This window comes from Oreochromis niloticus, linkage group LG1 (genome assembly GCF_001858045.2).
Source record: "Oreochromis niloticus isolate F11D_XX linkage group LG1, O_niloticus_UMD_NMBU, whole genome shotgun sequence".
Classification (NCBI taxonomy): Eukaryota; Metazoa; Chordata; class Actinopteri; order Cichliformes; family Cichlidae; genus Oreochromis; species Oreochromis niloticus.
Window position 1 is genome coordinate 33,093,015 of NC_031965.2, and position 27,514 is coordinate 33,120,528.

Genomic DNA, 27,514 nt, shown 5'->3' on the forward strand with positions numbered 1-27,514 from the left:
ATCTTACTGTGGAAAGTTACCAGACACAGCAGATTTTGTGTGTGTGCGCATGTGTCTGTGTGTGTAGAGAGTGTGTGTGTGTGTGTGTGTAGCTTGCTGTACTGGGCTGTATTTAAGTGATGTCAGCATTTTGCCTAACCTCAGAAAACAAGCTGGTTAATAAAATCATGTAAATTATCATGGAAGTGCAGCTGAAAGGAATAAAACTGCAAAAACAATGAATTAACAGTTTGATCAAAACATGCTGATTGCTGGCAAAGGTGGTTCTCGTTGTTATCACAGCATTTGCATGGGAACAGGTTGTGCTTCATATTCCCATTAACCAGTAAGGATTAGTTTGTTTGTTGGCTTGTTTGTTGGGGGTAATTGAGAGTTAAGTGATGGGATGTCAAAAGTTGTTGTAGGCAGTTGTATAGTTGTTAATGTCCATTCGGGGAAATAGTTTACCTTTTCCACTCCGTCATTATAGAGCATTCTGGCTGTGGGAGAAAGATCACTTGTTGTGTGTCAAAAAGCCAATACAGCGCTTCCAGGGAAACAGAAATACCAGCCCAGTGGGAAGGCAGGCTGGGAAACTCACACCACCACCCTAATGGCGGGAAAATGTCTGGATTTTTGCCTCTACCCCTCTACTTCACTACCAGTAAAAACCAGAGGATCAAACCGTACTTCATTTTACATATCTTGTTGTGCATGCCTGCTAACACTCCTGGATTTTCCCAATATTTTAAGACCATCTGACCTCAAACTTTATTATGAATGTTAAGGATGCATGCATCAGTAAGCTTCTCATGTTCATAATGGTACCCAAGTTGCCAGATTGTCTATGAAACAGAGTCTACACACACAATCCACACACTACAATTTCAATCCATCTGTCAGTGTAACCTGGCAACCACCAACCAGACTCAAACACCATTTGGATACTGATTGAATTAGGTCACTATCTTAGCTATTGTTAGACCATTTCAACTGTCTTTACATGCACACACACACAGTATGGCTCAACTCACCACTATTTCATTTAGTAAAGTGGCACTCGGTAAGATATTCTTCAAATCAAGATTCCAGAACAGAAATGCTAAAAAAACAAAACAAACAATGCCTCTTTCCAACTGCTCACAATTCCAACCACTTTCATACAGCTTGGACATATTGATGAAAATAGTTGCTTGATGCAGATGAAACATAAAATTTGTAGGTTTGTTCTGTAGGTTATGCTATCTTCGTTTGGGAAAACAGACTTTTACCTGTTTATTTTTATTAGTTAAAATACTAAATTAGGAATACTGAAAACTAAATTGTTATGTTGTCATCAATGGCAAATGACCTTAATGGTATAATGAATATCTTTTAACAATTACACTGGAAATAAAATGCTTTTATTCAAATCCCTCATCTGACACACCATTTTTTTCTGTATGTTTTTCCTGCTTTAGGTGAATGTGTTACTTGTTCTTTATAGATATTTAACAATTACCAAGCCACCTTGACCAATACATTAAGTATAACCAAATGCAAAACTCTGAAGCTGTTGTGTGTGGCTTTCAAAGTGGCCACTGAGAAACTGAGGCAACAGATATTTCCACACTTACTGTTTTCCCCATTTTTTAGGTTTGGTGTCCGTGCAAGCTGTGTGAATCCAGTGAGCGTGGAAGCATCCCCGCCCTTTTTCTCAAGTTCACACACTCCATGGCCTCCCAGTGTGTTCCAGCACTCAGGCTGAATTGGGAAGCTCTTCTTGGGAAGAACTTGATGATGTACAGAAAACACAACAATCTCGCTGTGTTTCCAGTCTCATACAAAGCATATTCTGTACTGGCCAGACAGACTGTCAGTGTAAAGGTTCAGTCAGTGAATCAGTCATTCAGAAAACCAGCCAGTCAAAAATCTGTGTGTGGTGTCTACAAAAGCAAGAACAAGGGTCTTGATTCATTCAGCCCATTCACAGCTCTACATGGCTGGCCACTATTGTGCTCATCTTTTGAGTCTCCACGTAGATAACAGACATCACAACTAGCCGCCCAGTGGTCAAGTACAAGAGACCTCCAACACATGTGACAACCTGCCTGTGAGTTCAGTCCGACAAACAGGCTGTTCAAAAAGTGCTTAGTGCCATAGAGAAAACAATGAAGACAGAGCACGCTATTGACCTTAACAGCTGTGTTTGTGTTTGGGCTGCCGACATCCATTAACCATCAATGGAGTTAGAGTTCCTAGAAATGTTTTAGTTGTGCAACTCTGTAGAGCAATCTTGAGAACATTTCTGCCACAAAGACGAGAGCTGAAGTGAAGGTACAGTATACAATCAGTTTGTTTTTTACACAAGTTTATCCAAAACATTACCAGGAAGACTTTGGAAAAACCCAAGGCTTAAAATATAAACAGAAAAATATATTAAAATTTTGTACAAATCTAAACAAAAATGGAGATATTGCTTTAGCTGAAGATAAGATCTGATGAACTTTGTTTATCCAAAAAATGGGAAAATGTTTGGCTACTGTCACAAAGTCTATTAAACATACCTTCAACAAAGCAGAATATGTTGATAAAATGCAGTATTACAAAATAAAAAAGCTTAAAAAAAATCTTAAAAAACTAAACCAACTTTGACAGAATACCATGTAAAATGGTAATAAAATGTATAAATTGATGGAGTATTATGACATCATGAAATCAAATGGCAGATATTTGATTCATTTAAAACCTAAATAGAATTTGGCTCTGTTGGCTCTTTCGTGAAAAACGTATTCACTCAAAATGAAGAATAACATTTCCAAGTTCCTTTAACGACACCATTCGCTCTAAGTACACACAGATCAGGAGCTTTAATTTGCCCAGGAACAGGAATATCAGACGACATGCTGGATTTCTTCCTCCTCCCTCGCTCCTCCTAGTGAGAGGAGTCCCCCACTGGAGATGTGTGGTCTGAAGCTTCCTGTTGATAATTACAGTGTGTTTGAAAGCAAAACTCTAAGAGATCATTATTCCTGTTAGCGATAAAAGGCTAAACTGGATTCTCTTTCTAATTCACACTCTCAACAAGAGTGGATTCACACACATCTGTCAAGACTCTACTGAGAAGAATACATTGCATTAAGTGTCTACTTTGCCCGTGTGGGTGGTGGTACAGGTTAGAGAAATGGGTCAAAATAAAGAGCTAAACATTTGTTTTGTGTAGCTATGATAAAAACACCTGCAAGATGCACTGGTGAGAAGATGAAATACCAAGCAGGAGGCCCACTTTGAAGGCTTATTAGATACAAGGATGACTATTTATTTTCGTTCAAGGCAGGACTGCTGACCTCTGGAAAGTGATTACAGCAGCATTTATTTTTCCCCCCCAATCTCTTTTAAAAACAGCTACCTCCATATTTTCCATAGTTTTGAATGTTACTTTTAGACACTAGACATTTCTAGTGTCTAATGACCATTCTACAGGTCTAGCCTATCAATGTGCACACGCAACACAGCTCTCCCATTAATCATAATGCACACATCCTGTGAACACTACCATTTCTTTGTAAAACCTGTTTGTGATGGTCACTAGAGAGAGAGAGAACGTTTTTAAAGAATCAGACTAGAATGCTTGTGCACAAGCTGTATTACATGTATGCATGTAAAATCAGGCATGTGTATAACTGCACATCTACACAGATGTTCAAACGGTCGGTTAAATGAATTATCAAAGCTAGCTCTTCTAGGTTCTTCTCGGTAAAATGTTTTTTTATTGCAAAGCAAGTTTTAACAAATAAATAATTGGGCAATATAACCAGAAGCTTCTCCAGTAAATCTTAAACTTTATTTCATCCTCTTAGACTACAGCTGGCAGTTCTCCACCTGCTGCAGGTTCCAGTTGTGGCCCTACTACCAAACCAGGTGAAGTCCAAGACAGTTAATTTTGAGTATTTTTTTAAATCCCTGGAGACTCAGTGTTGTAGTGGACAATGTCATTTGCATTTACGCTTGTGTGCTGGGGTGTGTTCAGCAATCTGCCTTCATGAGTGAAACTAAGATGTGTATGTTGGACATGGAGCTAAATATTGATCAACAGTTAACTTTGTGGGAAGGAGAAAATATTTCAGGGTCAACTCTGAGTCTACGCATGGACTGTTTGAGCTATGAAACTGAGAAAACCAACATCTGTCTATATCGACAGAACACTAGCTTTTTATATTATTATAGTAAACGGGCTACATACAATTACAACCTGTTACATTTTTTCACAGAGGTGTTATCCTTGTGTAAATAAACATACTGTGTTTACATACCCCTCGAGCTTGTTGAGGTCTGTGTCAATATGATGTGTAGTTACATTTCATAGGAAGTGCATACCAAACTATATAGGTTTTAGGGCTACACCTTAGCTATGACTTAGATTTAATACAACACTGAAGTGGGTAAGCCCATTGAACAATCAGACAAGAACTAAATGACATCAATGAACATCACAACAGTAACCTGACCAGGGAGACAACTGGAACGGAAAACATGACACAGGAAGGGATAGAGTTAGCATGTTAGAAATGACTGATCGTATAAAATAAGACACGGGGACTGCCCACTTGTATTTTCCATCACGGATTCTGTTGGGCAGGCATCAATATTACCTGACTAACCTGCTGAACTGACTGGTTTTTTCCATTTTTTTCCATAGGAAACACTGCTTTTTGGTGTAACACCATTCTCATTTGCAGATTGGCACATAAGCAGCATTTAAATGTCTTTAATATATTTTTTTAATTTTAAGATTATCAAGTTCTATCAAGACATAGCAACAGAATAACCCGTAAACAATGGCTGCTGGCAGAACAAATGATAACAACATTTCTTGCAATTACTAAATAACATCAGAAAAATAGTCTGTTAAAGGTAGTCTAAACAGAGCCAACTGTTAACCTTGTGACTCTTGTTGAAAAAAAGTTAAATAAGTACAAGACAAGTACAGACAAAAGGAATTCCTGGCATCCCTCTGTTGACTGATCTGAGAAGCACAAAGCCAAACCCCTTTGGTCCCCCAAAGGGCACACAATAACAGAGGATCTATCACATTAGTTGTTTCTTGATACCTGGAGTTTCACGATAAATTCAGATTAGGATGGATATAGCAGATTACAGATGCAGAGGAATAAATAGTTTTACAGAAGTAACAACTGACACAATAGAAGTCTGCCACTTCTGGGAGTTATGTCTAGGTCAAACAAGCCTGCTGAAACCTTAGCCTCAGACGATTTGGCCTTGGCACATAGTCTACATGCCAACCTTTCAAGAAACTATTCACTGTGTGAAAAGGGAAGAGAATAAGGGTTTGTACCCATTGTGAAACAACTAAAGATTAACTCAAAATTTCACTGTAAATACTGAAGATAATACACTAAGGACATAGAATAACAAAATAATAACTGAAATGATCTCACTGAAAAGTGTTATAAAATATGTGAAGAAATCAGCAAATAAATAGTTATGTCAGTTAGTCAAGAGGTGAGGAGGGTTGATATTTCAGAACTGACTGAAAACCTGATAAAATATCACATCAATGCAGGTCATGCCTAAATTCTCAAAAGCATGTTATGAAAAGCTAAAAGCCTTTAAAACAGGACAGACAGTACAATTTTAAAACAAAATGACAGGAAAAAAAAAAAGTATCTGCATGTGCCATTTTAAATTTTACTATTAATGTTTGAATTGTTGAATTGCAGGCTGCTGTGAGGACATTCAAAAACAATTCGAACGCTTGCACAAAAAAGACACCACTTATCCGGTCAAGCTGCGACAACAAATGATACTGCATACTGTCCAGGTGTTAGCTGCACAGCAAGTCGGTTTACTTTGCATCAGGGTGGAGTCACATGTTGAGTCACCCAGGGTGGTGACAAGTGTTGATAAGCAACAAGCTTAAAAAAATATTAAATTACAAAAACAGTGCAAGAGTGTCCATAACCTAATGCTATACAAGAAACAAATGTTGCGCAACTGAATTAACTTTATCTCACTCTACTCACAAGCTTGGCAACGATATTGATATGTGCCAGACTGCTGTACACATTCAAACTCTACGTGCCCTTGAGTTCAAAAGATCAACATAACATAGTATATTTAAAGTTAAATATTTAAAGTTTATATGTTATTTGCAGAACTACGGCAGTAAAAATACACAAAGTTTGCTCTTCATATTTTATGTCATCCGTTTTCTGATATTCTTTTTCTTCAGCTTGCCTCCTTGACCAAGTTTAATTTAATTCTCTAACACATAAATCATGTCATTAAGGACTACTATCAAGAGGGAAAAGATAAAGTAAAAGCCTGGGTATTTCCGGTTTGGAAACTGCGGTATGCTTACTGGATTGCATGCAGAGTCCAGCTGGATGAGTGCAGTATTGTTTTGGTCAAGCTTTTGAATTGTTTGGCTTCTCATAATTCAATGCACTGAGAAGATATTAGGGGAAATTTGAGCAAGTTTACAAGAATGAGGTGGATAGACAACCATAAAATGGCTCTCGCCACAGCTGTCACCAACACAAAGGCATTAAAAAAAAAAAAAAATACTTGGGGTTGAATTTTTTGGCAAAGTTCCCCAGCACATTGTATTAAAACTGAACGTAGTCTTTACTAGCAAAGTAAATGTACAAACAAATGGAATTTAACTCCAGGTCTAGTGCCATCCCACTTACAAACAATGTAACCATATGTAGGAGTGCCGCTCAATCAGTGAAACTGGAAAAACACTACATGAATGCCGTCCATCTCTCTATTTACATGCAAACAGAAATACATAATAGAAGCAGCAAGATCTATAGTTTGTATAAGTAAATATGCCGATATCCTGGTATGTATTGTGTCCACATGGCCATTACTATTATACAAACCAGGAATGTTTTTAACCTTCAACATTATATTTCAGTGTTTCTCCTCTGAACAATATGCCTTATTGTGGGAAAATGTCAAAATAGGGAAAACAAACGACGACTCGTCTTTGCTGGGTCTATTTCATCAAGCTTGCCATTTTTGTTTTGTTTTGTTTTTATTATTTCTCGACCTACAGAGCGAAGCAGTCTGTCTTTTTTTCAAAGTTCTCGAACCTCCTAAATAGTAAATTTGCAGAGTTCAAAAACTTCCATTTAATGAGTGGATGCACAAACATGTCAGAAGAGATTCAAAATCTGAAAAGTTTCTTAATTCCTAATTCTGCTGGCAAGAACCACCAGGCACGCATGCCCTCCCCACACACAGAGCATCAGAAGGAGTTGTCCACATTCCTGATTCTTTGTGTTTATGGGTTTGTGTGTTTGGCGAGGGAAGACAGAAATATCCCTGGAATTTGATGGAAAGGATGAAGGAGGCTGAGCATAAGATTCCCATTCACCTTGTGGCATCCTGGTCTGTTTGGCTGTGCTAAGGACCTACAGTGATTCTCCGACAGTCTTAAAACAGGCTGAAAAGTTTCATCACAACCAGAGTGCTTTTTTGCCAAGCTTTCTCTGATAAGCACACCTACTGAGATCAGAGAAACGATGGCATGTAGTTTGATATTAATACTCCTTCATTGATTGCTCTTTTTACTTTAAACTGATACCTTGCTAGACTGGATAGGACCTGGTCACCCGCCCCTTGCCTGTCATAAAAAAATGCATTAGGAAGGAGCTTCAAGTCACATCACAAGTGTCACCATACAGATTGTTTATATTTTTTTTTTTCCCCACGAGTGTTCTTTGCCAGCTTTGAATTCACGAACAAGACCTGAGACCCTGGTCACACTGCTCATCCAAAGCTAACGGTGTTAACAGAGCACAATTAAAGGCCACATAATTACAGTAGGCACTAAAACACAGCCAAACCAGCAATGTTCTCTTCCAGGAATTCCAGGGATGGGTGTGTCCGTTCACTAAAAGCAGTCATGGATGTGCCTGGTTTACAAAGCAGCCCCTATAATTACCAGCCCTGACAGCCTCCGGGTTCTGGGTCAGGGTAAGGGGTGCATAAGTAGTCGTGCATCATTTTTGTTTTGGTGATCAGTTACTGCTTTTTTCCTCCTCTAACTGTGGACTGCTATAGCTGGACACAATAAAGTTAGTAGTACTGGCTCTCTAATTTAATGGTCTTTCTTTATTTTCATGATTATTTACATAACTCAAAACATGTTTTATATTTTATATTCTTCAAAATAGCCGCCCTTTGCTTTTATTACAGCTTTGCACACTCTTGGCATTCTCTTGATGAGCTTCATGAGGTAGTCCCCTGAAATGGTTTTCCAACAGTCTTGAAGGAGTTCCCAGAGATGCTGAGCACTTGTTGGCCCTTGTGCGTTCACTCTTCGGTCCATCTCATCCCAAAACATCTCAGTTGGGTTTAGGTCAGGTGACTGTGGAGGCCAGGCCATCTGGCGCAGCACTTCATCACGCTACCTTCTTGGTAAAATCGCCCTTACACAGCCTGGAGGTGTGTTTGGGGTCATTGTCCTGTTGAAAAATAAGCGGATGGGATGGCATGTCGCTGCAGGATATTGTGGTAGCCATGCTGGTTCAGTGTGCCTTCAATTTTGAATAAATCCCCAACAGTGTCACCAGCAAAGCACCCTGACACCATCACACGTCCTCCTCCATGCTTCACGGTGGGAACCATGCATGTAGAGACCATCTGTTCACCTTTTCTGCATCGCACAAAGAGACAGCAGGTGGAACCGAAGAGCTCAAATTTGAACTCATCAGACCAAAGCGCAGATTTCCACTGTTCTGATGTTGCTTGTTGCTTTATAGGCCATCAAGGCCTGATTCGCACAGTCTCCTCTGAACAGTTGATGTAGAGATGTGTCTGCTACTGGAAACCTGTGTGGCATTTATCTGGGGTCTAATCTGAGATGCTGTTAACTTTTGAGTTCTGAGGCTGGTGACTCGGATGAATTTATCTTCAGCAGGAGAGGTGACTCTTGGTCTTCCTTTCTTGGGGTGGTCCTCATCTGAGCCAGTTTCATTGTAGTGCTTGATGGTTTTCGCGACTGCACTTCGAGACACAAAGTTTTAGCAATTTTTCCAGCTGATTGACCTTCAGTTCTTAAAGTAATGATGGACTGGTGTTTCTCTTGACTTAACTTATTGGTTCTTGCCATAATTTGAATTCTAACAGTTGTCAAATAGGGCTGTCAGCTGTGTACCAACCTGACTTCTGCACAGCACAACTGATGGTCCGAGCCCATGAAGAAAGCAAGAAATTCCACATATGAACCCTGACAAGGGACACCCGTGAAGTGAAAACTATTTCAGGTGACTACATCATAAACTTATTGAGAGAAGGCCAAGGGTTTGCAGTGCTGTCAACAAAGCAAAGGGTGGCTACTTTGAGGAATACAAAAAAATAAGACATATTCAGAGCTATTTATCAATTTTTCCCCTTGCTATTCTATATATCTTGCTTCATATATTAGATGTCTTCAGTATGTGTTTACAACATAGAAAGTAGTAAATATAAATGCATATAAATAGGGAGCATATCACAATGAATGTGAGACAACTATAAGATTGCTATGTGCTGACAAAATGGAAAACAACAGGTGATCTGATCGAAATTGAAAAGTAGGCTGGCCACAGGAATGACCTGCCAATCAACAATCAGCATCAGGATCAAGGTTTGTGTGACTGGTATATGACAGATGCTCAAATTCAGCAAGAAGGGTCTAGACAAAGCCCCAGGGTTACCTTTCCAGATATGCGGCTCCCAACTGTGGTAGGGAGATATCTAGTTCTAGGCTTAGTGACTTTACTCTAAGCTGCCCCGTAGCTGGCAACCAGCCATTGCTGTCCGGACCAAGCTTGCAAAGATGAAACAGTAGAGGAGGGCAAGCTTTACTTCTGCTTTGGATTACTACATATAAATATACATATTAAACCATGGGCCAGCACCGACACTTTATGGTTGATGGACTGGGAAAAATATCAGTGTCTAAAACAATAGTTTGGTCGATGGCTTTTTTTTCTTTTTTTTTTTATAAATAAATTTTTATTATCTACTTATTCCCTTTTGTGCCAGAGAAGTAAAAGGAATGGGCAGTCAACACCCGCTGATATGTGTGGCTGTGATGCTACTGCAGGAAATTCAATGATTGGCAGATACAGCCCACAGATTCTGTACACTATTTTTCCCCCAACAGAAATTACCCAAACCTCTGCTAACAACACTACATAATAATCATTTCTCAAGCCTGATGAAATGCGGGCTGGTTTTCAAATCAAGGCAGAACTGGCTCCAGACTAGCAGCCCCAATAGTACCCATGAGGGTGGAGAAGAAGCAATGGAGAGCTGTTCACTTAACCCAACAAGAATCTATTTCTCACACAGTTTACCCACATAAGCACCTTCCTGAATGCGAAGACAGTAACATGCCCTATGATCGAGTTAACGTTCAGGAAAAGGTTGTTTTTTGGGGGGTTTTATACTTTTTGCAGGGTTTTTCTTTTTTTGTTTATTACTTTTTTTGGTCTTGTAAATCACTGAATCTGAAATATGATGTTGGGGAAAATTCAAAGTAAAAATATAAAAGTAAACAGATTAAAAAAAAATAAATAATAATAATAAAATTTACTGTCTCCCAGAAGCCAAAGAGCACCTAAAGTTCTGAAACCCTTGCACAAGCCCTGACTACCACATTTTCCTATATACCTTTTAAATTATATTTATTTAAAAAAAAAACAACAAAAAAAAAAAACCAGCAGATAGACACCAAAACAGGTGTTACTACCCATTTACCTGTCTTATAAAGCTCTGTAACTGAGCCAAAGTCCAACAAGGGTTTTTTGCTTTTGCAGTTGCAAAACAGAGTAAGACTCAAAATCACTCTGTTTCACTGGTTTTCGATGACTAAGAAAATACTGTGGTAAACTTGGATTAGAATTTCTCGTGGAAGAAACACATCTCAGCATGCCATCACAGGTCTAAGCCAAAAGATCTAATCAAGAGTCCAAGATGTGTGCAGCACTTTTAGAGTCTATTGTGTGTTAAATGTATCCAGCTTTGCATGCTGACAGAAATGCTCAGCTCTTCAATGGGAGTGGGTGTTCACTGACAATCAAAAGCTCTTTTATGAATGGTGAGGACACACCCACAAATGACCCAAAGAAGGTAATGTAGGAGGTGTTTTGTCGAAAAAGTCAAGGTGATTTCCCAAAATCATGAGCTGATTGAAATTCAGCCTGTAGCATTGGTATATCTCATAGTATGGTGAAAAGTAAGAAGAAGATCTCTCATTCACTTTAAAGCCAGGGATTTAACCACAAGCAAGCAACCACATGGTCCCAGGGTTTCTTCATCCATCTCCAGCTTAGTATAAAGTGAGAGAGTGGATGTCTGTACTTTGTGCATGATGGCATGGAGCTAATCATAGCAGAGATTAGGCAGACTTCAGCAGGAACTTATAGTCACTGGGCTTCCTTAAGCCTTAAGCACTAGCACTGGGTCACACAAGTCAGACTGGATAAGATGACCTCTCTGTCGACCCAGGCATCTCTGACTTTTATTTACAGTGATCAAAAATACCACAGTAACATCCATTATCTTACATAATGTGTTTACTACAATATGTTGTCACTATTCTGTTTGTCAGCATGCATTTTGTTAGTGCTGTATACTAGAGGCTTTGCTGTCATATATGTGTGTGGTTTCGAAGCAAACAGCAACCTTTGGTGCTGAAAAATTAGGCTCAGGTGGAAGTGCCAAAAACTGTAGCTCCTGGAGCAGCCACTTGTCCTGCGTTAAAGGGTCCGACCTGATTGCAGGAAAAGGTATTTACAGTCATGTACAAAAACCAACATTGTGTGAATTTGGATATTATTAATGCTTAAAGTCAGGGGGTGGCCACTTTGACACATGTGCTAACTGAACTGAGAAGTGTGTTGTGCCGATGGTGCCTTTTGGAATATAGAGCAAAAACTTCAAAATTGTAGTATTTTATGAGAGTGTTACTCGCTAGTGTATTACACAAATAAGGTTTACTCATGCATGCTGAAAGCCAGACTTGCTAAATTCATACAATGTCTAAAAGATAGATGTTGTTATTGATCAGTTAGTAAAGTCTTGTTATGCAGCCTCCAGGTGAGAGTTTTTGCAGTCAGCATCTTGGGTGTATCTGATTAGTGTTCACTGGCTAGCAATTTCTGACAAATCGTTTGCCAATGAGCATGCCATGGATTGTCTACATTTTCATAGATACATAAATCCAAACGTGATCATTTCTGCAGTGCAGGAATTGGTTTAAAACCTCCTCCACTGAGGCTGGGTGATTTGATGAATATATCGACGATAGGCTGAGCCTTCAACCAATCGTTTTTACAAGAGCAATTTAGTTATTTATTTGCCTGTGGTTAATTTGCTAATAATGTTGGTTGACGCTAAGAGAAGCAAGCAAACGCAGTCAAAATAATAGCGCTGTTCTAACGGCACCCTCTTCCAGCTGTGAGCAAATGCACCCTCGTCAGAGTGTGCAAAATGCAGCCATTCATTTACTCAAACTCATAACAGAAAGAAAGAAAGGCAGTAGACTACGTAAAAAAAACAAAAAAAACTAAACTAAAATGTTTTATTTAAATAAAAACAAACAAACAAACAAACAAACAAACAAACAAACAAACAAACAAAACAGGAAAACAAAGACAAACTGCTTCTTTTTCCCACTATAACCGTGTTTACAGGCCGTTCCAATTTTTATCTGTCATACACACTCGACCAAACAACAAATACAAAATTAAACAAAAAGTTAAAAATCAAAATGTTTCTTTGAGTGAACATAAAAAAAAAAACAATGTTAAGTCTTTTGTACGATTTGGCGCATCTCAAATAAATAAATGAATAAATAAATAAACAAATAATCCAAAAAGTAGCTATATTAATACTGAAATGAACAAGAAAAGAAAGTAAAATATTCCCTCCAAACAAAACTTTTAAATTCTAAACGTGCAAATCAGCCATGCATGATCACATTGCTCTGCCCATCAAAAAGTCACCTGCACAAATATATCGCCTATCGTCGGTTATTGGACTGATGAATGTCGGTTGGAAAAATTTTACATATTGCCCAACCTCATCCTCCACCCAGAAGTCATTTTACTCTGAAGATTCTCACACCGAAAGACTATGTAAACAATAAAGCTTCACCTTCAGCATCATACCGCTGCAAATCCATCAACCACTGCTGAAGGCTATATCAAACTCGGTCCAATAACTAACTATGAGTGCAAGTCCCTCAAGCCCATGCTGAGCTTGGAGGAACTGCATTTAGTTTCAGTGCAATACATCCTAAAAATGAAGTTTTCCAGTAACCTTTGGTGTATTTAAATAATGATTGCTAAATATTTAGCTCCTGTTTTTTTGTTAGTTTGGTTGTTTTTTTTACATTAGCCTATTTAGATAGCAGCTCATATCTGGTACTGATGTATCTTTTAACATTTGTATCCTTTCAAGATATTTTAAGTAATCCACACAATTATAAGCCCTTGATTATTTTTTGTGTTGAAATAAGTTAAAATTAATTTTCACACGCTTTCCTTTATTCTTTTTAGAGTAAGTCAATGACAAAAATGTTCAGAACAAAACAAGACCAATTTAACCCAATTAAGGTAAGCCGTGAATTAAAAAAAGGAAGAAAAAAAAAAAAAGGGTAAATATATTCCCTTTCGTAACTACTTGATCTTACAATTGAAGAGTCAAAATAGATCATTCTCTTGTCTCTGGAGTGAAAGGCGCACATTTAAAGCAGATGTGCTCTCAAAGTGACAAAGATTGAGTTGCTGTAGCCATGCTGATACCTGAACCAGGTTTTTGTTGCATCTGAAAAGAACTGGCAGAAAAGGGAGGAAGAAAGAAGTATCATGAAGCAATGAAATCATCATACCATGAAAGAAATGTGGACTTCTGCAAACACTGCAACAAACTAATTGAGGTAAATTTCTCAAATAATTAAATAAATAAAATCAAGACTTTAACAGAATTCATACAAATCATACTGGCAGAGTTCAACGGGGACAACTTACTACTGGAACACTCCAAAATGTCTGAGGTAAAAACTGAAAAAGGCTAGTTCACATTAAGGAAATCTGTGTTTAAAAATGGCCTCACATTTAGCACTAGAGAAGCACTGGGCAAATAAACACTGGATCTACAACATCCAAAAGCAACCAGAAAACAGGAGAGGGAAGGAGAGGCTGGGAGTGAGTCCACTGATTCAGTGACTCACACACTGTTGGACTCTCTTTAGCTCTTTCACACAGTGGAAGTGCGTTTTCCTGCTAGACAGCTGATAGTGTGTTTCCTACATGCCAGCTAACATGCACAGTTTTGCTGATACTACAGACATGTGCTCAGAATCTGCATTTTGCAATCTGCAGTTTAACAATATATAAATAAAAAAATCTCAACAGTACAACAGACCTATGCCTGTAAATTTGCCAGTAACTGAAAACAACTGCATTAGGGGGCTAAGAATGCACTCTGTTAAGTTAGCTCTGTTGTCCTACCATAATGCAAAATGTATGGCTCAAACATGATGTGAAAATGGCTCACCAGTCTCTCCTCCACAGCATTGCAGAGAAACAGATTTACTACCTCTTCTCAAACACAGTTACACTGCAGCAAAAATAAATACCCTTCCCATTTTCACTCATTTATTGATAATGATGGGCAGTGTTGGGAACACTAGTCAAAAAAATAATGCTTTAAGTTACTGATTTACTCTATGTAGAAAGAATTCCCTTACACTGCTTCTTCATTACGACACAATATAGCCTGATATGGACCGTCACATTGTTAATATAAACTTTAATTTACATGCCAGTGCTGTTAGCACCTTCAGTTTTAGCTGAAGTCTTTGCTGCTAACTTTGCATTAGCATTATAGATTGTGTATAAACAAGATTGGCATGTTGTCTCTGTAGAAATGCTTGGAAAGAGCTGATATACTGTAACAGTAGCAGCTGGTTGTTTTCTGGGGTTAACTTGCATTTTTCTATCAAGTTCTTACCCTTCTGTGCAATAAGAAATAATGTAATGTTCATATCTCCTCCAGAGTTGTAGAGCTCTCTACTCTTTCTATCCTTTGCCTACATTAATTACTATTAGCAGCTTTGTTTTATGTCTTCCCCCCATAGAGATAAATGAAATAGGGCTGTGGGATATGACCAAAATCTCATATCCCGATATAAGACATTTATCATCCCGACAATGATATATATCGCAAAAATTTTACATTTTCTGTAAATTCTGTGAATCTCGGGCAACTCAACTTGCATGAAGTGTTTTCAGCTGGGCGTTGTGTACCTGGAGTCAAGCGTTTCGACCGATGCATGAAAATATACATTTTTTAGTTAAAAGTTGTAACCATTTCCTTTGTGAGTATTTATTACACGGCGTGCTGCGGGGAAAAGCCTGTTATAACGTTAGAGTCTAAGATTTATTTTGAGCACCCGACTGCTTTTTTGCTTCTCATCCATAAACTCTCTCCACACTCTTTTATGTGATTCTTGCGTAGGTGGTAGAAGAGGTTTGCCGTATTTGAGTGTGAGGTGGGGACCGGTTTCCTGCATAATTTGCATGGTACAGTTTTCTGCCAGACTTTTCATAACCAAACCATGTCCATGCTACAGAGGTAGCACCTCGTTTAGAAATAAGGTACTTGATTTGTTTTGACTGGTCTTTCTGTTTGTCATCATTTCAGTTTATTTTGAAAAATCTCAACAGGATCTTCAGCTTTATTGTGAAAGGTTTAGAAAATAAACAAGCGGACGCGGAGCCACACGCTGGGTTTACAGTCATTGTAGCTAATGACAAGGTGTAAAAACAGCCGCTTGTCCGTCCGTAGTGTGGTTATTTTAAATATAAGAAAAAAAAGAGAACTTTAAGAATTTAATATAGCCACTACAGTGACCATCAAAACAATGAAAAAATATTGCCGTAAACAGTTTATTTTGTGACACGATGAAACAAACGATATCATAATATGAAACGATAGACATTTTCATATCGTCATCCGATATATATCGTTATATCAAACAGCCCTAGAATGAAATACTAATACTAAAAATATAGCACAATTACAGTAACGGAATATGTGTAGTCAACCATACAATATTATCAAAATTCTTCACTTATGATACAATATTATCTCACTTTTGAACATTTTGTTACATGCCGGTTATTGCAACATACATTCCAATTTATAACCTTTATTCAGCTTATATACGTCTTAAAAACAATAAATGTTGCCAAATAAAGGAGTCAGTCTGCTATCAGTCTCATATTAGTCTGCGATTGAATGGGGTAAAATGGGCAGTTACATGCAATTTGTTTCTGATAATACAGCAATTAACTGTGATGCATTATCAAAAATCACATATCTATTACTGTCTGCTAGAGCTGGGCGATAGAACGATAACGATATGTATTGCGAAATAACTTTTTCTCGATAGAAAAATTAAACTATTGCGATCGACCTCATCTCTCTTGTCCTCTTAAAAAAAAAAAAAAAAAGAACAGCCAATCCAAATTAAGTAGCGTAGAGCCGAACCAATCACAGCCACAGCGTCACGTCACGTGACTTGTTACGTGCAGCACAAGCGTCAAGGCGCACATGTGTATTTGTTTGGGAAGCAGCCAGCCAGGCTGCCCAGGTAATGAAGGAAGTGAGTGTGCCGACTAGAGAAAAATCAACCAAGAGCGTGAGCGAAGGTTACCGAAGAAAAAACCGATGATGGTTCCAATGCCGGAGAGCTTGTCGAACAGAAGGGCCATAGAAGTTCCGTAGTGTGAAGGTATTTCGGCTATTTCAAGTCTGACAAGAAACAGAGTAGCGCGCACTGTAAATTGTGCCGAAAGCAAGTTTGGACATACAATAAAGCGGTGCATGCTCAATCTCTGACTGAAAGCGCTAATTCGTCATTCGGTTTTTGTCAGACTAAAGTAACTGTTAAAACTGTTTGAAAAGCTAAGCTATACAACAAGGAGAGATTGAGAATTTCCTTTTAGTTCTCAGTTTATTTGATATTGACAAAAGTTAGTCAATTTTGTCTGTTCTTCTGTAAAACAAACTAAGATTTATTTTTAGAATTAAAATTTTGTTTCTAAGTGGAATTGACAATTTAGTAGTCCGTTTTGTTTGTTCTATTTTGAAACTTAAACGCTTTAGCAGCTGCGTTTTGTGTAGTTTGCAATATTTGCCTTTATTTATCTGAAACTGAAGTCTCATGTTCCTTAAGTACATCTACCCTGTTGAACTTATTATGGGAAATAAATATTTAAATTAAAACAAGCTGCTAATTATTTCACATTTTACTTGTGAGGAACGGCACATTTAAATCTTACAAATGTAGTTATTTGGCTTATATCGTGATATATATCGTTATCGCCTGAAATGAAAAAAACATATCGTGATATGAAAAAATCTTATATCGCCCAGCTCTACTGTCTGCAGACAAAAATTCACATTTAACTATTAATGCACTAAGCAACCTTCCTGCTCTAAAGTAATATAACCAAAATACCATCACCTGGCAGTGCCCTCGAGTTGTGCCAATTAAAAGACTCAACTGTTAGCAACATGTTGGCAGTCTGTCTGCATTTATAAATTAGACGGCAATTAATTGCCAGCCTTCGGCAATTTCTCTGAGAGTGACTGCAGCCAGCCCTCGACAGACTGCGACACTTTGCAGAAAGTTTGCTTCCTGTCAGGCAGCCTCTGCAATCACCTAGCAATCAAAAGTGATTGTGACCGTGCCACATCCTCAACCTCTGGGGAATCATTTAGTTGTGAATTGCCGTTGGTTACATTATAAAAAAAATTCAATGGAATCATCAGGCAGCCGCTGCTTTGTTGGATGTGCGAGGAAGTTGGTGTTCTATTTTCATTTAGTGTCAATGAACCATTTGCTTACTCTTAATTAAGACTATCTATTCCTGACAGAGTAATGGGCCTGCAAAATTATATAAAGAATCACTTGCGCAAATATTGATTTTGATGATCCCATATAAAAACAGCAGAATGTTTAAAAAAATATAGTGATACAAATTCTAGGTTTTACTAGCCCACAATCATTTATTTTCCCCATTCATGCTAACAAGTCAAAAAAGTCTTCTCAAAATGTTTGTGAAATTGTGTCAAATAGTCTATGCCGCTGCATTTTTTAATCTACTGCTACAGGTCACCAAAGACAGAAACTTTCAAACTCTACAAACAGGTTTGGAAAATTGCTTCCATCCTTGATTTTTATCTTGATGTGTACATAAGCACATTCCCTTTGTGTATATATACTAATAATATTAATGCACAATGCACACTGCCTCATCAGGAGGGCATGCTAACTTAAGGACTATAAATATAAACGCTCCAACACTGACACGCCAGGTATGGTAAACTAAGTTAGCAACTGAATGAGCAGCACCGCTAAAGACAATCCTTCTAGTTTAATGTGTAATCCCCTCAGCCAGGGGTTAACAAAAGACAAAAATTCCTTCCAGTAAATCCCAGAAGTCCTACTTTGTACTTTAATGATGTGCTTTCATCTCCTCAGACCGTACAAAGCACCGGAAAACATCCCCCATGCTGTTCAATGTGTGAGAGAGTGTGTGGATTCGTATGCTTGAGAGCGCGACTGAAACAACGTGTTTGCTTCCCAGCATGCTCGGACATGGCTCTTCTTTAGAAGCAGCCCATGAGTTATGAAGGAGACAAAAACACCCAAACCAGATTCCAAAAAACAAATGAGGAAGTAAACACAGGAGAATGCAGCCCCCCCCACCCCACCACCACCACCACCAAACTTTCCCAGAGAAGAAAGCAGGCTTTGAACCTTCTTTTCGCTGTAACAGTTTTATGAATGAGTTCAGTCTAAAGGCACGTCCTTTATATAAACTCTCTGAAAACAGGGTTAGCACTCTTCTCTCTCGTCATATATTGATCCCATGAATGACTGTGTCTGGAAATAAAATGCCTTTGAATACAAAGTGCCGGCACAACAGAAGACTTGTGAGCCAGGCACATATTTAAACAATAGCTTCCAGATAAGATTACTGAAGCTTGATACAGGGCGTTATCACAGGAGACAAATCATGATGATGAAGTATGATCCTGTGTGGCCGCAATGTTTGCTGCTACAATTGCATAAACAGAACCAAGTTTTGCTCCATTTATTGCTACATACTATTAACACACAGGATTGCACGTAAAGCCTCTGAGCTGCAGGTAGTGGAGCGGCCAGACAACATGCTTGGTCAGCCTGCTCAACTACTCCAGCCATTGGCCTTCCTCACTTAATGAAGCCTAGCTTTACTACCAGCAGACTTTTCCAATAAAGTGCCTAATAAATAGCACAACACGCAGTCTCTGCAGTGAGAGCAGCAGTGCTCATGTTGTCTGAGATCAATTCTGTCTTAAGGCAGCGGCGGCAGCAACTGATGGCCCATTTGCCCTGGCTGACACACTCCCTCTGGAGCCTCTGGTAGACTACTTACGCATCTTTGCAGGGTCATTCGCCACCCTATCTTTAGTCTAGTTAACAAAAAGGCACGAAGATGCCAGCTGAACAAAAATACACAAGTCATGACTAAAAGTGTCCAGTTAGTCAGGTTCTGAAATATTGTTGCTGGGGGTAAACAGCAACTTAGATGCTTTGGAACAAGAGTGGTGAAATTACCGGTAATTGGAAAACAACAGACTTTTCACCCAGACACCGAGTTAAATGTGCTGGCACCAGTTAGCCAACAGTATAGCAGAGCAGAGGTCTCTGTCTGTCTGTGTCTGTGTGTTCTGCTCTGACCTCATACAGCTGCAAACAAGAGGAATGTGGCCCTGAGTACTAGTACTTGCAGTAGTGTTAACAGTGGTTTTAGCAGCAGAACTTGTAGTCTTTGTGGGAGTAGCAAAAGTAATAGTACTAGTTGTAGCAGCAGATGGTTTAGCAGCTGAAGTAGCAGTGGAAGCAACTTTCACAGTGGCACTGGTAAATTAAGTACTGAGGCATTCAGGATTAAATTATTAATTTAAAAAAATATCCAGATACATTTGCTTTAGATACCGCGCACACACACACACACACACACACACACACACTTACTTTACAGCTGAGGTCTACTAATAGCCAAGTTTATTTTGCAACACATTTTAACTTTTATTGTGCACCCATGAATGATCACAGCACTCCTATGCCACGGTTATTGTTAACAACGGTTGCGCAAACTATAATGTAATGTACTCTCATTTACAAAGTGCTTTTTTAAGTCTCACTGACCATTCAAAGCACTTTAAACTACAAGTCCTATGTAGGGCTGTGCGATATGACCAAAATCTCATATCCCGATATTAAGACATCTATCGTTCGATAACGATATAAATCACAAAAATGTAACATTTTCTGTAAATTCTGTGAATGTCGGGCAGCTCGACTTGCGTGAAGTGTTTCCAGCTGGGCGTCACGTACCTGGAGTCGAGTGTTTTAACTGATGCATGAAACGATACATTTTTAGACATAGGTTGTAACAGCCGCCGTTTTCTTTGTGAGTATTTATTACACAGCGTGCTGCGGGGAAAAGCCTGTTCTAACGTTTGAGTCTAAGGTTTATTTTTTAGCACCTGACGGCTCTTTTTTGCTTCTCATCCGTAAATACTCTGCATCTTTCACGTGATTCAGTTTATTTTGAAAAGTCTCAACAGGATCTTGAGCTTTATTGTGAAAGGTTTATGTGGAAAATAAACAAGCGGACACGAGGTGGTTTTACCGTCGTTGTTGCTAACGACAACGCATAAAAACAAGCGCTTGTCCGTCTGTAATGTGGTTATATTAAATATAAGAGAAAGAGAGAACTTTAGGAAATTAATATAGCCACTACAGTGACCATCAAAATAATGAAAAATATTGCCGTAAACAGTTTATTTTGCGACACCACGAAACAAACGATAGCGTAAAATGAAACGATAGACGTTTTTATATCGTCATCCGATATATATCGTTATATCGAACAGCCCTAGTCCTATGATGTTAACCTCACACTCTTGCAGCATTTTACTTAAAACTTAAACTTTAATTTAGGGGTGTGTTTCGATAATCGATTTTCCAAATAAAATCAGTTTTAGCTTGAATAAAGCGACATCGATTCCTTAAAATCATGAATCGATTTTTAAATATAAAATTGAGACGCCAGACTCTCAGGTTAAACCTCACAAAACCAAACTGCTTAAAAAAAGATAAAGGGAACACTTAACACAATGTAACTCCAAGTCAGTCACACTTCTGTGAAATCAAACTGTCCACTTAGGAAGCAACACTGATTGACAATCAGTTTAACATGCTGTTGTGCAAATGGAACAGACAACAGGTGGAAATTATAGGCAATTAGCAAGACATCCCCAATAAAGGAGTGGTTCTACAGGTGGTGACCACAGACCACTTCTCAGTACCTATGCTTTCTGGCTGATGTTTTGGTCACTTTTGAATGCTGGTGGTGATTTCACTCTAGTGGTAGCATGAGACGGAGTCTACAACCCACACAAGTGGCTCAGGTAGTGCAGCTGATCCAGGATGGCACATCAATGCGAGCTGTGGCAAGAAGGTTTGCCGTGTCTGTCAGCGTAGTGTTCAGAGCATGAAGGCGCTACCAGGAGACAGGTCAGTACATCAGGAGACGTGGAGGAGACTGTAGGAGGGCAACAACCCAGCTGCAGTACCGCTACCTCCGCCTTTGTGCAAAGAGGTACAGGAGGAGCACTGCCAGAGCCCTGCAAAATGACCTCCAACAGGCCACAAATGTGCATGTGTCTGCTCAAACGGTCAGAAACAGACTCCATGAGGGTGGCCTGAAGGCCCTACGTTCACAGGTGGGGGTTGTGCTTAAAGCCCAACACCGTGCTGGACGTTTGGCATTTGCCAGAGAACACCAAGATTGGCAACTTCGCCACTGGTGCCCTGTGCTCTTCACAGACGAAAGCAGGTTCAAACTGAGCACATGTGACAGATGTGACAGAGTCTGGAGACACCGTGGAGAACGTTCTGCTGCCTGCAACATCCTCCAGCATGACCAGTTTGGCAGTGGGTCAATTATGGTGTGGGGTGGCATTCCTTTGGGGGGGTTGCACAGCCTTCCACGTGCTCGCCAGAGGTAGCCTGACTGCCATTAGGTACACTTATGCTGGTGCAATTGGCCCTGGGTTCCTCCTAATGCAAGACAATGCTATACCTCATGTGGCTGGAGTGTGTCAGCAGTTCCTGCAAGACGAAGGCATTGATGCTATGGAATGGCCCACCCATTCCCCAGACCTCAATCCAATTGAGCACATCTGGGACATCATGTCTCGTTCCATCCACCAATGTCGCATTGCACCACAGACTGTCCAGGAGTTGATCCTTAAGTCCACGTCTTAATCCTTAAGTCCTCCCTCAGGAGGCCATCCGCCACCTCATCAAGGGCATGCCCAGGTGTTGTAGGGAGGTTATACAGGCACGTGGAGGCCACACACACTACGAAGCCTCATTTTGACTCGTTTTAAGAGCATTACATCAAAGTTGGATCAGCCTGTAGTGTTTTTCCACTTTAATTTTGAATATGACTCCAAATCCCGACCTCCATGAATTGCTAAATTTTATTTCCAATGATAATTTTTGTGTGGTTTTGTTGTCAGCACATTTAACTATGTAAAGTATTTAATAAGAATATTTCATTCATTCAGATCTAGGATGTCTTATTTTTGTGTTCCCTTTATTTTTTTGAGCAGTGTATTTCAACAACCACCAAATAGCTAAAAACAGTAAATGAGAGCAGGTAAACGGATTCTGCGAAAAGAAGTAAACACAAACCCGAACCGACGCATCAGAATCTGTGAGCTGTCGGCTTTCTCACCCGATGGCACATACACAGGCATGCCGTCGGTGCTGAAAGCCAACAAATCACAGATTCTGAAGCTGCAGGTTTTGTCACTCTCCAACCAAAACTGACTGAACCAGCAGCAAAAGAAAATCAAAACTACGCTTCACATACACATCGTCATGAATTCCCTCTTACTTTTGCTGCTTTGCTTCCTCCACGATAAAAATCACAATTCCTGCACAGCTCTCTCTCAATGTACTTCAAGAACAGTTTCCCATCTCAAATCTGTTTTCTGTATTATTTGCTTGCTCATTACCCACCGTTGTTCACAGCGCTGTCGGCTGCTGTTTTCTTTTCTTTTTTTCTTTTTTTTTTAAATGACTTCCATCAAGAAAGTCTAATTTCTGCTGTTCAATACCAAAGAAATTTAAACTTTTTAAAATTATGCCAAATTGAAAAACGCTTAGCTGCGTCTCTAACAAAACCTCTGCAGCTTTGCTCTGCTTCACTTCAACACCATTGGGTAATGTTCATGTGTTGACTCTTTGTTTTCTGCTGTTTTTGTTCTACTGCAGAATATTTTTAAGGTTATCTACTATAAAAAGCCAGGCCAGGAAAATCTCCTTCATGTTTTTATGCGTTTTATCCTCAATTACTTTGGCACAAAGGCATCTGCGATGATGCTTACACCTCTGATGAAGTCTCACAAGTGTCAGTACTGATAAATGATAAGAATTATAATATTTCTGACTGTCTGAGTCAAAGTTGAATCGAATCATGTATCGAAACGAATCGAGACCTTTTGAATTGGAATCAAATCGATTCTAGAAATCAGTGATGATACCCAGCCCTACTTTAATTACTTTATGTATTTGCTGCCCACAGCCAGTTTACACACACATCTTTGGACTGTGAGAAGGAGAAGATGCAAAAACAAAGGGCCCAGCCAGGGTTCAAACCAGGAACCTTCGTACTGAGAGGCAACCACTCCATCACTGTGCCGCACTCTAAGGAAAATGCATCACTCCAATCATTTATACCTCTGTCTGAGGCAGAGTCATTATAGTTATGCATTTTCTAATTAATTCTTATTTTTATTTTTTTATTTTTTGTTTTATTTTTTAGTTTAGTTTTATTTATTTAGTTATTTAGTCATTTAGTTTAAGTTTTGTTGTTTGGAAAGGCTTTGTTTCTGCTCAGTTTTTATTAGTTTTAGTCTTATCGGAATTGTTCTAAGTGAATTCGGCATTACATACCCACTTCAGCAGCTCGGTTATTTATGCATTCCATGATATTCTCTCATTTTTCATATTGTATGACAGTTTGGACTCAAGCAGCACCATCTACAATTCAGCATGTAATATGCTTATAATAATATCTTTGAAAATAATGGATAAAAAAAAAAAAATCTGTTCGGTGGCATCATTGTCACATTTTAATGAAATATAATTTACTTAGTTTTAAGAGTTTCAATCATTTGTATTTTGTTAAATTAGTCTTCAAGTGTATAAATAGGCTGGTCCCAGAGTGTCTTAATAGATACATCCAAAGACAAGATAGTAATCGCATTACTAGAATATAATATAATATAACTGCAAAATATCATATCGCAGATAATAAATTTGGACAATCAGCATTTTCCATAAAGGCAGCCCAACAAGGGACAATGGTTGGAAATAAGCAATAGCTATAAACTTATGTGCAGTACATCAGTTTCATGTTTTATACTTGCACTATGTTAAACTGCACTCTCCCTTTTAAATAAAGAATTATTACTATCATTATTATTATTATTATTGTTATTACCATTTGTCTGATCTTTTCCAGCTCTTGCAGGGTCTCCCTCTTTGTTATCTGTCAATTTCTTTGTCCTCCATTGATATATCACCTAAAGACACCACATGTACCAGGTTACAAAACTTAAGTGGTGTAAGACAAGCTGAAGAGACCACAAAGTGCCTGCCAGCAGTTGAAATGTCACTTTAGACATGTGCCGTTGGGCAGCGACAGTGAGCATTATGTGCCATTTCATTTAAGTTCAATCATTGTTAACCAGCTACATCTGGCCCTTCCCATTTCGTGTTTCCCTGACTTGCAGGCAGCACCAGAGTGTCCCTCTTTTAGTGGCTGGAGAAATTTGCACTGCAGCTGGTGACGATAGCTCCTTCAACTAGAGAGGTTGGAGAACTGGTTCATGTGCCTGAGCAGAACAAAGACTACCGCTGCAGTTTAAAGCACTGGACTTAGTTGAGTTGAGAGACAGCTGATTACTGCATTACTATAAATTGTCATTATCAGTTTTCCCACTGTCTCCACAAATACAATGTAATTTGTGCAGTCATTGTGACATTCTGGGACATTTATATTTGTTATATATTCTGGCTTTTAAGCCAAGAAGACAAAGACAAAATTTTAACTTAATCTTTAAAATAAGGATTCAAGCCCCTAATCACAACATCTCTGATTAAGCACAAATTCAAAACATTCAAATTTAGGAAACTGGATTCCTAATACATTTACTAATACATTGATGCAATAAAACAAACATGGCATTGTTGAATGTAAGCGGACTTGATGTATAGAATATTACCCAGTGCCAATGTTCATCAGTGAACCTAATCTACTGTCCTTCATCTTCCTCTGCCCCTTGAAAAACAATATTACTATCTCTTGAGTGAAGACAGAAAGATGGCCTTTTATCGGAAGAAACCTTATTGTTTCTGTACAGCGCGACACTTGATCTCCTCGCTGACTGTGCAACTGGTATACTAAGACAAAAAAAGTTGCTGACTTCATGAAGCAGCAGGTGGGCGGCACGTGGCCTTCCTGCAAGACACAACTTTAGACAGATTGCTTGTGGTAAATTTTCTAGGTCATCATTCATAAAGCACTGACTGTTAAAATTATCTTGTACTTTCTCCTTGTGTCTAATGCAAGCAGAGGAAAAGTCTCTAGACAAAGACTGTCCATTTCTCAAGAGGAATGACAAACTGTAAGCATTATTCTCATCCACCTAACACCTCCTCCATCCACATCCATCCATTCATCCATCCGACACATCCTCCTCCAGCTCAGTTCACCTTCTGATTTCTTTCCCATCATGCCCACACGCTGTCACTCCAACAACTCACGAAGCAGGCCATGCGTAGATGTGCTTGTCAGAGATATCTGCATATCTAATTTACCTGTTTATGTGTCTATACCTCTGTATGTGCTGTGAATGTGTTTGATGATCATTACATGTATACAGACATGCTTACAGTCCAAGCGAGCCCAGCGACAGTTCTATGTCACAAGGCAGAAAACATCAACATGCTGAGTCTGCAGCAAGGCGCCAGTCACCAGGGAAACAATTCAGACAGACACACACGCACACAGTCAGCCAAAACACATCGTCTGAAAAGCACCAGCAAAACAAGTCATCTAAAACGCTGCAGTCGTAAACACAAAATTAAAGGCCGCCTTCGCACTCATCGTAACCGGAGCAGTTTAATTAAGCTCTGGAACATTTACTCCTTCACCTAGTGTTTTCATTTTTTTAAGGCAGGTGAAAACTACTGGACTAGACAAAACACCTGACTGCGATATGTGAGCTACTGTTTCTTTTTGGAAACAAGCAAGTATATGTTAGCATTAGACAGACTAGTAGTTCCTAAACCTTACACAACAAAACCATGGGCTGAGCCAAAAGTGCAGTCTGAAATGATGCTACTGTTGAGCTCTGCAGATAAACATCTGGGAAATTGTAATGCAAAGATCTGCAGACAAGTTAATCTTGCATAAAAACATCCTCCCAGCTTTCCTCCTTCCTTACGTTAAAATACAATAAAGCAGTTAAACAGACAGGTAGGTAAATTCAAATCTACACAAATCAGACCAAAGGCTGCCTGGATGATATTTGCATTTTAAATCCCTGATAAGCTTTTCTCTGTAACACTTTCCTTACCTTTTTGGCAATGATTGGAGTTCCAGCAACGGTAGTTATAATTGTTGTTGAACATGGTCTTGCTGCACTGGGGGTTGTTCTCCATGATACCTGGGCAAACATCACTGCACTCCTTCGACTGCTTGTTCCCAGCAATGTAATTGTTGAATTCTGCATCCATGATGAGGGACCAGTCAATGGAGTCCAGGTAACAGAGCTCAGGATTTTTCTCAATACGGATGGCTCCACGGGTGATGTTCCTCAGGTTGTACAGGCCGATGTCCTTCAGGCTGGTCATCTCGAAAATCACCAGGGCGTAGTTGTAGAAGAGGTTACGACCATGAATGACAGTGAGGTTGGGAAAGAGCGTGCTCAGACTGTCCAGGCCGGATACCCGGAATAGCAGCAGGTAGTCTGTGATCATGGTCAGCTTGGGGAAGCTGAGGGAGCGGAAGACTTCCTGGTTGTTGATGTTGTTGTTTTTGTCACCAATGAGGAGGATCTGCAAGTAGCCCTCCACCACTGTGCAGTTCTCCAGACGCCTGAATTCAGTGATGTCATTGCCAATATCAATGTTGGGTCCACAGACTGCAGGGGAGGAGAAAAAAAACAAAACAAAACAAAACAAATCATGGGTCAGTATCAGTTACATCGAAAAGTAAATATGTAATACCTCAGGTATTTAACTGCTATATAATAGGGATAACTCAACTGCAGCAAAAGGCATGATCCCAGTATTTTTCGTTATTTATTATTTTGCCAACAT

The 27,514-nt window shown here is 39.2% G+C and overlaps 1 protein-coding gene across 3 annotated transcripts in view; it reads right to left on the bottom strand.

The window, feature by feature from the left end:
- The window catches only part of igf1rb (insulin-like growth factor 1b receptor), a 63,797-nt gene that overhangs the window by 25,600 nt on the left and 10,683 nt on the right, over positions 1–27,514 (bottom strand). For all 3 annotated transcript variants that reach the window (XM_013276852.3, XM_005447690.4, XM_005447689.4), the window contains one exon: positions 26,770–27,336. In XM_013276852.3, coding sequence (XP_013132306.1) covers positions 26,770–27,336 — 567 coding nt within the window. The remainder of the gene's footprint in view (positions 1–26,769; positions 27,337–27,514) is intronic.